This window comes from Mus caroli, chromosome 1 (assembly GCF_900094665.2).
Source record: "Mus caroli chromosome 1, CAROLI_EIJ_v1.1, whole genome shotgun sequence".
Taxonomy (NCBI): domain Eukaryota; kingdom Metazoa; phylum Chordata; class Mammalia; order Rodentia; family Muridae; genus Mus; species Mus caroli.
In genome coordinates, this window is record NC_034570.1 from 42,056,259 (window position 1) to 42,067,886 (window position 11,628).

Consider the following 11,628-nt stretch of genomic DNA (forward strand, 5'->3'; position numbering starts at 1 on the left):
GCCTGCCTCTGCCTCCCAAGTGCTGGGATTAAAAGCGTGCGCCACCACACCCAGGTCTCTTACAGCTTTCAACTTACCTTTCAACCTCATTTTTTTTTTTTTGGTTTTGGGTTTTGTTTTTCATATATATTCAGATTCATATTGTTTGCTCTAGTGCCATGTATTTTATTTTACCTTGTGTTTATTGTGACTTTCTGTTTTATTATGCTTGGCAGCTCTTACTTAGAGTGTATGGAAATCATCTTGCCCATTGCCACTTAAAGTAGCTTTATATACTTTTTCTTAAATATTATTCTACATTTCTCTTCTAAGTTTTGGGTGTGTTTATGTTTTGTTTTACTGTATTTGTATGTAGTGGAGAACTTTTGAAGATTATCTAAGGAGAAATTGTCAAGGATAGAATTATGGTTTATTTACATGCAGTGAGAGCATTGTGAATAAAAGTAGGGGCTGGAGAAGGTAGTTGTTCAACGGTTGGAAGCAGCGGCTGCTAGAGGACCCAGGTTTGATCCTTAGAACATGTGTAGAGACTTACAACTGTGTGTAACTTCAGCTCTAGGGTACTTATGGCACCAGACATTCATGTGACTTGGCACATATAGATATGCATGTAGGCAAAATACCCATACACATAACAAAATTAAGTATACAAAAAGTATGCTAAAATGTGTGAATTTAAATGCACTTATGAAAAAGAAAAACATTGAAAAGGAACTAAATGAATGAAGCTAGAGAAAGTACACAAGGTAAGCTGGCATATACCACCAATATTCAATGTAATTAAAGACTTACAAACTCCACAGTTCAGAAATTCTACCACTAGATAGGTATTATAGAGAATTTCTTACAATGTACCATATGTCCTTACAAAGGACACATGATGATGATGTTCAGAGCAACAATATTTGAAGCAGAAAAGGAAAATAGTAAATAATTCAGGTGTCCACCAACTATAAAATGGATAGATTTGATATATCCATATACATAAATACAGTGTAGCAATAAAAATGAAAAGATTATTGAAGTCAAGGTTGATGCTGATGACTCTTGAGAACTATGAAAATTGTTGAAATGTGAAATAGTGTGATCACATTTATGAGAATTTCAGCAGTTCACAAACCTACTCTAAATTCTTTAGGGATGAAAATATCCAAGGTAAAACTGCAACAAAATGGAAGAGACTGGTAAATACTCATTTTATAGCATCTTCTGGGAGGGGAAATAACAGATTGGAGTTAGGAAATATAGAAGTTTTCAGAGGATTTAAATGTCTACAAAGCTCTAGAGATCCATCCATGTTTTTTTGTATTAGAAAGAGCAGACAGATGCCAAATTGCAAGCTATCATTTGAATATTCAGACTGTACCAACAAGCATTGTACATTCAGCTTCATACCTTTTCCAGACAGTCTAGAAACAATTGTAATGTAATCAACTGAGGGAACCAGTACACATTAAAGGACAGTTTATTATGCAGATTTGTAAAAGAACAAACTATTCTTTTTTAATTTTCAGTGATGATGCTATAAGCAGTGCTGTGCTCAGTGGGTATCATACTGTCAGGCCATCTGTGAGAATATCCTATTATTATGCCCTGCATCTTTTTGAAGGGTTAGTGCCTATATAAGCTTATTCATAAAGTAGTTATGAATAAAGTAGTTATTCATAATTGCTTAGATTTTATCAAGTAGTTTTTTTTCAAGAAGGTCTAATTCATTATATATAATATCTGAGAACTTTTATGCCTAAGAACATGTGATAGTTTAATAAAGTAGTATCATGGTTGCTCCTAACTATAACAAACATCTCAGATTTATCTAGCATTCCCTCAGTATATATAGAACAATGTCTCCAGAAAAACAATCTAGGATTTTTAAACCCAGCCACAGTGTCCCTTAAAGTGACAAACTTGGGCTGAAGAGATGGTTCAAAGAGTAAAGGTGCTATAGTCAAACTTGGTAATTTCACTTTAATTCCTGAAACCTATGTGGTAGAAGGAGAAAATTGACTACTGACCTCCACACACATGAATACACAAACATGCACATATATACAAAAGATAAATATTTTTAAACATTAAACTATCACATGTTCTTAGGCATAAAAGTTCTCAGATATTATATATAATGAATTAGACCTTCTTGAAATAAAACTACTTGATAAAATCTAAGCAATTATGAATAAATTAAATTGTAAAATTTTATGAATGAAGAACCAGTAGTAAAAAGTTATTGTGTACACCACATCCAATTAAATATAAAATTAAAGAAATACAGATTAAAGTTTGACAGCAAAATGAGAAAGTAACAAACACCAACAAGGTAGAGTGACAGGTTTGCTCACATTTAATATCTTTAAGTCAACAGATAACTTTGCCTAAAAGTCAACAATAATTTAAGAGACAGTACACATAGACCATCATTTTATGCCTTTCACAGTTTCATCAGCTTGAGTGAAATCTCTTTGGAAAAAAAAAATTTCTTGAGGTAAGGGAGAATACTCATTTGATAAACAACTTTTAATATTCCATCAATACAAATAAAAATTTATTTTCAGGAACACATAGACCATTCTACTTTTACTCCAATTCTATATTGGCATTTATTATAATTAGCACCTGTCATGCTCCTAGGACTATGTAGGCATTAGAATATAAGAGTGAAGGAGCCAAGTCCTTCCCTTGATGGAGATTATATTTTTCAGACAAGAAATAGACAGATGTAGAAATTACAGGTCAGATGTGGTGGCACGTGCCTTTAACCTCAAAACTTGGGAGGTATAGGCAGGAGGATCTATGAGTTTGAGATCAGTCTGGTCTACAGAGTGAGTTCCACTACAGCCTGAGCTACACACAGAAGCCCTGTCTTAAGAAAAAAGGGTGGGGGAGGAAATGAAGGGAAGGAGGAGACATTGGGGGGTTTGTGGTGTGGTGTGTGGAGAGAGAGAGAGAGAGAGAGAGAGGTATAGTCTCACCTTTCTTTTGCACATGATATATTGTTACAGATGTTAGTTGCTGTTTACTCTATTGCTCTATTTGCAATACATACATATAGGTAAATGTTTAGATTGACACTCATCAAATATTAACATGGTTACATCTAAGAACTAAGTTTTGGGTTGTTTCTAGCTTTCTTTGTATTTTTTATATTGCTTCCATTTTTATTATGAATATACATCATGCTATCTGAGGGAGTAAGAGAGAAAGTGAAATAAGACAAAGTCCTAGAATAGCAACATAGAAATCACGGTTTGGGGTAATGACTCAAATGAAATGAAAACTTAGACACTTAGACCCCTGCAAACTCCTAACAGTAGCTTTATTTAGAATGAATAAATTAAATGCATTAGAATATTATTTAGTGATTAACAGTAAAGCTATCACAATAATGAAAACAAAGACTTTCAGTACTTGGTGCACCATGCAAACAACATTCAGTGCTTGGTGCTAAGTGGAAGACACCAGTCATTTTAAAAGCCATAAACTGTATGTTTCTAACTGTAAAACATTGAAGAGAAGACAAACTTCAGAGAGGAAATGGCCTCTACTTTCAAGTGCTCAGTATGAAGAAAGAGAGGAGAAATAACCGAAGCCTGGGCGATTTCTCCTCTGTGGAACCTCTGTGTATAGTGCTGTGATTATAGATGCCTGACTATGCATTGCTTAAAATCCATAGGAGTATACTTAACTCATCTTCATCATATCTTGAACTTTGAGCTAATAATAGCGTATCAACATTATTTAGTCAATTATAACATAGATTTTTATACTTAATGAATGAGACTACTGTTTGTTATATAAGAAACGAAGACATGGAACGGTCAGAGGACAGACATGAATAGTTGGTCTTTTAAATTTATTTCCATGATATTGAACTTGGTAATAATTGGGATATAAGCAAGATAAGTAACATACACACACACACATGCACACATGTGCACACACATGTGCACACACACATGTGTACACACACACATACACTTTCTCACTTCCATAGAATCTTAGACTCAAAAAAATTAAATAAACATAGGTAATAAAAACTGAGTAGAAAAAAATTAAATGAAGAAACAAAAACTTTACCTTTAAATCTGTTTTGAAAGTCGTTTAAGGGTACATATTCAAATTTTCTCTCAAATTTAGGGCTTGTACATCCATTTTTTAAAAATAGAATATATTCTTACCTGAAGGACTTTTCTAATTCTCTTTAGATTGTGAATCAATAGCAGATTTTTTTCTTTGGAAACCCGCCCCAACTGTTCATCCAATTGTATTAGTAAGTTTTGAAGCAGAATTGTTGCCATAGTTTCATTGTTAGAAGCTACTTCCCTAAAATAAATAAAATGTCCAGGTATTACTACTTAATAAGAAACAGTTAATACAATATTCACTTCTTTACCATATACATTTTAAATGTCAGATTTATTCTACAATGATAATCATTTAGATGTTATAAAAGTTAGATTGAATACATGAAAAGCTGTTCAACATCTTCTGGGTTTTATAAATTAAAATTACAATAAAATAGTACTTCATCCTCATTGGGATGACTATTATTTTTTTAAAAAAAATCAAAACAAAAACCAGAAAATAAACCTTGGCAAGAATAGTAAGAAACCGAAGCATTTGTGTATTGCTGATGAATGACACAGCCCCTGTGAAAAGTTTAGCAGTAACTTATACTGCACGCAATTACATGACTCAGCAGCTCTGTAGTTGGGTCTATATTCAAACACCACATATGAGACCAGGTATTGACATCTGGTCCCTCATAGCAACTTTATTGGCATGGTCTAGAGGTAAAAGTAGAATGATCCAAATATCTGTCAATAAGTAAATGGATCTGACCATAGGTAGTGAGTGTAAGATGCTACTCAGCTTCAGATTTGAATAAAATTCTGGTACATGCAGTAAGTAAGCCACAAAATAAAACATATTTGATTTCTTCATATAAAGTGCCTCCTTTACTCAAATTCATTAAAAAAAGAAAAAGAAGAAGAACAGATTGGAAATGAGATTTGAGAACCAGGGTTACTGTTTAATGAGGCAGAATTTCTGACTGAGATGATCACGCTGTGCAGATGGGTGGGATGATAACAGCGGAACATGAAGATCAGTCAACACTACCGAACTGTACAATTAAGAGTGGTTAAGACCCTGCGATTTGTATTCTTACACAATAGGAAAGATGACTGAAGGGAGAGGAGGAAGTTTAATTAAATGGGGTGAATAGAGCTTTGTAAATGTTTGTTAGCTGGATGGTTTCACATTCATATAGAAGCTGTTTTGCATTATTTCCCACGGCCAATGGCTTGGTGTGGAGACACTGACTGAGCGTGCCCTTGATTCATCTTGATCTAATTGTAAAAAGGTAAAAACAGCCAGACAGAGCGTTGAAAATAAAATGGGGGAGGGGTGGGGCATGGTATGCTGAAGAGTGAGCATTTCCCACTGAAGGTGAAAAGGCTTTTTAAAAAGAATATATACTGGCCTTGAGTCGATCATAATGAAATTGTTTGTTTCTCTAGGACTTGCCTAAAACATTGATGAGGTGGTTTGAATAAAAATGTCCCCCATAAGCTCATATATGCTTATTCAGTATGGAGTAGCAACAATATCTGAAAGGATTAGGAGGTGTGGCCTTGTGAGAAAAGGTGTGACCTTATTGAAGGAAGTGTGTCATTGGGGAAGGGCCAGGCCTAAGCCAAGCCCAGCCTCTGTGTGTGTGTGTGTGTGTGTGTGTGTGTGTGTACCTGCAGCCCATGATAGAGCTCCCAGCTACTGCTCTAGCACTATGTGTGCCCCCCATGCTTCCTGCCATGATGATAATGGTCTAAGCCTCTGAAATGGTAAGCAAGCCCCCAATTCATCTCTTATAAAGGCTGTTTTGGTCACAGTATCTCTTCGTAGTAATAGAACAGTGACTAAGCCAATTGGAATAGGAGGTAATTACAGACAAAACCATTAAGTTTCCCTTTATAGTAGATAAAACCAGAAAAAAAAATGGTTCCTTGCCTTTGAGATGCATTTCCAAAACCTTGAATACACACACACACATACACACACACACACATACACACACCAAAAGGAATCCATCTACTCAGTCAAAAATAGACCATAGAATATATGACTAGGACACAAAAAGGACACAAATTATCTGCCCATCATTTTCTAGGGAATGCATTTGAGCCTACCAGTCTTGAGTCTCAATCCACTGAGCTAGCAGATGCCGGATTTCCATAGGAAAGTTGTCATCATAGAACTGATCTACTTGCTCCAAAAACTTGATTTCTAATTGTTGGACTTGATTCCACTGAGACATGCTACAAAAGAAGGGTAAAGGAAGAGCTTTAAAATATTGCTTACTGGGAGCCAGGGGACGTCGTTTCTTCTTGACTCAGACCTCAGTTACATGTTAGTTATTAGTTAATTGGAGGGGGGAAATCATCTTTTATAGTTTCTCAAAGGAAGGAGAAAAACTCAACTTTTATAGCATCTCAGCGAAGAAAGGAGAAAATGCATTTAAAACTCAGCATCCAGTGATTCCTCTTGGTGTTTTCTTAAATGCTATCCCTTGTGCAGGACAGCTTTCTTCCTCTGCATCAACCACATCCTTCCTTGCCCTACCATGACCTCCTAGGCTGCTGTTTCAGGAAGTCCCACCCTCCTCCCCAAACACCCCATGCCCTACCCTACCCAACTGTCCCTATAGACTCAGGGATTAGCACAGAAACTGTATTGTCAGCAAAATTCTTCCTTATCCCTCCCTCCTTGAGCAGGCTGAATGCAAATAAGTACACACACACACACACACACACACACACACACACACACACACTGACTGTACCTTCTGAGGCCTATCCATTCATTTCTTCCCCAGAGCTTCTTTTTCATAAAAATGCTCAAACCTGTTTTTCTTTATTTCATATTTGTTGGGACTCTACAGTCAGCTTTATGTACCTGACTAGAGTTCCATTCTGTGGCAGCTTCCTGAAGAACTGCATGTGTGCACTCCCGAGTTTGAGTCATACCAGTGCAAAATTATTTCTAAGCCAGCATACACTTTTATTGTTCTCTAGTGATCTATGGTTGGGCAGAGCTTTTTTTAGATACAACATCACCTTGTATCTGACAGCAATTGAGCCCTCAAATTAACTAAAGTAGAATAAACTATCCCATTTATATGACATAAACACAGAGCAGTGTGCTCCTCCAGTGTAACCTATATGCTCCCACTCTGTCCAGCACAGAGGCTGTAGATGTACTTTCTAGCATAGAAAAATCTGTATGACTTAATTCCCCTGACGTTACTAAGTTATCGTCTTTGCTTTTTTTGGAATGCAGAATTCTTGATTAGTAATAGTAAGTCAAGGGAAAAACTTTCACCCCAAAATTTCAATACATCTTGGAGGTATGACGTTTCTCTTTGCTTATAGAACAAATTGAGTCTTCAGATTTCAGTGGGAACATTTTAAAACACCTTTTCCTTGAGCCTCCACTAAATGTTATAAACTATACTAATGTATAAATATAAGTCAATCAATAAAATAATAAAAGTTGTGTTTCTCTCAGAAAAATGTAGATAGGGAGAGAAGCTATCTTGAACTTGTATATGACTTTATGTTCATGAGCCCTTATGGCTGGCCATTGCAGGTATGTTGTGACTGCTTAGTAAATAATGTTTATTTAAGGAACCTTATTTGGGCCTCCTGATGGGCCCCTGAATAGGTGGGAGGATAGCAAGCACCTTGGGCTTTACAAACAATCAAGCGCCAAAGAGGGATTGTGAATCCTGCCCAAAACGTGCAGCTCTGACAAACTTCCCAGGTCTGGGAAGGGAACTGGAGCATTCTCTTCTACCAGTGGCATCGGGAGGTCAGGAGCTGAAGACAGGGTCGCCGCTTTCACTGTTTCTATTGTTTCTTATTTTATTATTTGAATGCAGGATAATTTTACTTATCTTACAGTCAAATCACTCAGATAAGTCCCTCTTGCCAACCAAGGCTGAAGCAAGGTGCAGAAGGACCCTTTTCTCCCTGGCGTACCCTAAAGAGGAAAACCTTCAGACCTCGTTTGGAACTCAGGAAGTCCCACCCCTGGCTGAGGAGTTATTGGCAATTGATAGTTCAGGGTCTGCGTCCAATCTCACATCATCACCCATGCACATGCAGGCATCACTACGTGAACCAACCAAACAAACAAACAAACAAACAAACAAGCAAACCAGCACATAAAGTTGAGAGGGAATAAATGCCCTAGGGAGAAAAGGAAAAGATCCGGAGGGTAGCGGATGAGAGTGGATTTGATAAGTTCCTTTTTAAATTACTTTTCTAAAACCTTAAGAAATTAAGTAAAGCGAGGTTTGTTGGGGTTTTTTTTGGGGGGGGGTGTTGTTCTGGTGTTGTCGCTGTTGTTTGGTGTTCAGACCTTCAGCGGGGTGTCTTTGTTTTCACTCTCTAGGGGTTCATTGTCCTGCCTCAGGACAAGTGCTTTCCATCTAAAACCTGGATGCCTGCCGGCTCCCTCCTGGTATTCCGGCATTCAGGTCCATTTCCCGGGTGCTAGCAGTGCTGATGACTCTTTGACCTCTTTGCAAAGGGACGACCTACTTTAAGCATCACTCACACTTCTCAAAGCCACAATCACCGGCTACCCTAGCGGGATGGTGTTTCTCTGAAACCCATATGTGCCAATCTCGGGTCAGACATCAGAGCTCTCCGCTGGCTAAAGAAAATTAGGACTGTCTTCCAGCCCTTAGCTGACACACCTCCGCAGCAGCACAGCCCACAACCCACTAAACCCACTCCGCTTCACGGAGATGCCTCGACTTCTCCCTCCTTCAGTAAAGATCCGGAGCCAGATCTCCATTTAAGTCTTTGGAAGACTTTTTTTTTCTGAGTGATCTGAGTGTAATGAGTAGGACCCTTCTTTTTATAGACATCCCTTCCTCCCCAGTCGGGTTAAAACCAAGCAACACATTACCAATTGTAGAAGAAAGACGCCCCAGGCATCCTGCCTGGGTGTTTCCCACTGTGGAGAGGCCACACGCAGATGCGGGCTGCCTGGCTTACCTGGCTCGCTCTCTCTCCGTCCAGGTAGTGGCACTGCACAGGTCCAAAGTCAGAATCGGCCTTCAGGGTCCACAGCCGCTGACGCCATTCCTCTAGGGGATTTGCATTTCTCCACCCACTTGAGGCTTTCCTGTGCGTCAGTGTTTGAGTCCCTGGGACTTTAGTCAGTTCCTATCCACTCTATTCTAGAAACGCTTTACAAAGTCAGGCTGAAGCCCCCCTTTGCAGAGCACCGCCCCATCCCTAGTAGCCACTCTTACAAATGCAAATTGGCCCAAGAGTGTAGAGTAAGAGGTACACACTGAAGGACTGGGATTCCTGTTTTCCTAGACTTAACTCCATTCTTTATAGGGAGCCAGCGTCAACACACCAACCAACAGCAGGGTCTGCTGTCTTGTGAGAAGACAGGCTGAGTAAGGTTTGTGGCAACTCTTGTGAAAGTTCTCGGTGTCTGCCCTCTCTGGCCAGCTTCCACCTTGTCTTGGTACCTGTAGTGTGTGTGCTTCCCTCTTTATGACATGGGTCTGTTCTAGAATCACAGAGCTGGGTGGAACCTTGGTTCCTTTTGGTTCTAAATTTCACTTTCTGAAGACATTGAGGACCAGGCAGGTGAACAAAGTTACTCAGAGACATAGCCGCTGGACTAAGATAGGCAGTCATCTCTCAGGGATCACCGACTTCCAGCGGATTCTTTTAGATATTAATGCCTTGAACAGGAAAAAAAAAATTCTACCAGAGTTCAGCAAAATAAATCAGACTGGTGGAAAGCAATGGCCAGACTGTATACACATGTGTCTAGGGTAGTATACCTAGGCAAAAGCCTGCATCATATCAATGACCAGCCATCACACAGGTGTGCCACCTGGATTCTTCTCTCCCAAGTGACAACTAAGTCATTCACACCCCACACAGGAAAGGTTTCTCCCTCCCAGGAGCTGAGGCTGTGACTCAGACAAGTCTGGGCACTGTCATTATTCACTCCTGATGTTCCCCCCACTGCATCTTCTCACCAGGTACACCTCCCCATGCCACCACACAGTGAAATCCTAGACTTTGTGAAGATGTCAACAATGCCCCCAAACCCACGGTAGGTTTTGTTTGTTTGTTTGTTTGTTTGTTTACATTGAATTTCTTTACTCTTCTTGACCAGCTGTCTGGGAGAAACAGAATACACTCCTTGCATTTTCTGATCCCCCTCATGTTCTTAATCTCTGTCTCTTCCTCCTCCCCACTCCTCTTTTTCGATTTGTGTGTGGATACAGGCCTGTGTGCAGAGCATGAGTGAGTGCTGGCTTGCCACAGATCCCAAGTGGAGATGAGAGAACAATATCCACTGTTGCCCCTGTCTCCAACCCTGTTTGAGACAGGGTCTCCTGTTGACACTGAGTTAGCCAGCCTGGACTGCCTAGAAGCTTCTGGGAGTTTCCCTGTCTCCCATCTTGCCATGGCACCATCACAGCTGGCTTTACATGAATCATGGAGATCCAAATTCATGTCCTCTTACCCGTGTGTAAGTACACTGCACCATCTCCCTAGACCCAGACACATTTAAAGTGGAAAAAATGGGTGAAATCAGCATCAATAGCACAAGTAACCTGATATCTTCAAAATAATAATACTTCTGACTGTAATCAATGCAAACACTTAAATTACTACCTAAGATCCTTTGTATTCCTTCCTATTGAACACCTAGATTCTGCTTACACTCCTCAGTTGACACTGGATTTCATTCCAGTGTCTAAAGCCCTGGTGGCTGCCATTCCGGAAAGCAAAGGTGGAGACCACTACTTGACACTTTTACTTCCTGTCTTAGAGTGTTAATCACATTGGTCTTTTGTGTCTTTATTGCTATATTTAACTGTTCAGTGCCTGCTGTACAAAACTGGGTATGCTCTCTTTCTCTTTGAGATACTTCTAGTTCTCTGCTTTTTAAAACTTGTTGAGAACCCCCGTATTTGTGTATTACAGTTTTGCAACTATTCACTCTATGAAAATTCAGATCTGAGACAAGCTATTCATGCTTCCAATAATATGCCCATTCTATGTTAGAATGAACATGCTTTGTAAACAACAAAAATGTCTTCCAGCAAAAAAAGTAGAGTGAGAAGAGTGGCTTTAGGGTTTGTTTTGAGACAGAGTCTCAAGTAGCCCAGGCTAGCCTCAAACTCACTGTATAATATGACCTTGAACTCCTGATCCTTCTGTCTCCATCTCCCAAGTGCTGGGATTACAGGCCTGCACTACCTCTCTAGACCTGAGTTACACTTTAAGTCTCTCTAATATCTGTTTTGAGAACACAACCGGATCCTCATATCTGCTCCAGCATTTAATATGTTGTATAATATTATTTTGCTTGAGATATTTGAAGAAAATCCAGACTGACAGCACTTAGAATAGAAATGGAAAACAGTCATCATGATAGCTTTTTGGCTGCCAAAGTTATTGTTTGAAACCACACAGTCAGTAAGTGGTGGTTCCTTGGGAACCAACTGCATTGTAGAACCTGAGACCACATCAAACCCTTTATATATATATATATATATATATATATATATATATATAT

The 11,628-nt window shown here is 39.0% G+C and overlaps 1 protein-coding gene across 3 annotated transcripts in view; it reads right to left on the bottom strand.

The window, feature by feature from the left end:
• Positions 1-11,628, bottom strand: part of Stat4 (signal transducer and activator of transcription 4) — a 118,545-nt gene that overhangs the window by 87,221 nt on the left and 19,696 nt on the right. For 2 of the 3 annotated variants that reach the window (XM_021161708.1, XM_021161716.2), the window contains 2 exons: positions 6,189-6,317; positions 4,179-4,323 (listed from right to left, as the gene is read on the bottom strand). In XM_021161708.1, the coding sequence (XP_021017367.1) occupies positions 4,179-4,323; positions 6,189-6,316 (273 nt within the window). In that variant the 5' untranslated portion in view covers position 6,317. Of the gene's footprint in view, positions 1-4,178; positions 4,324-6,188; positions 6,318-9,065; positions 9,558-11,628 lie in introns of those variants that run through there. The other variant, XM_021161725.1, reaches the window with a different exon arrangement.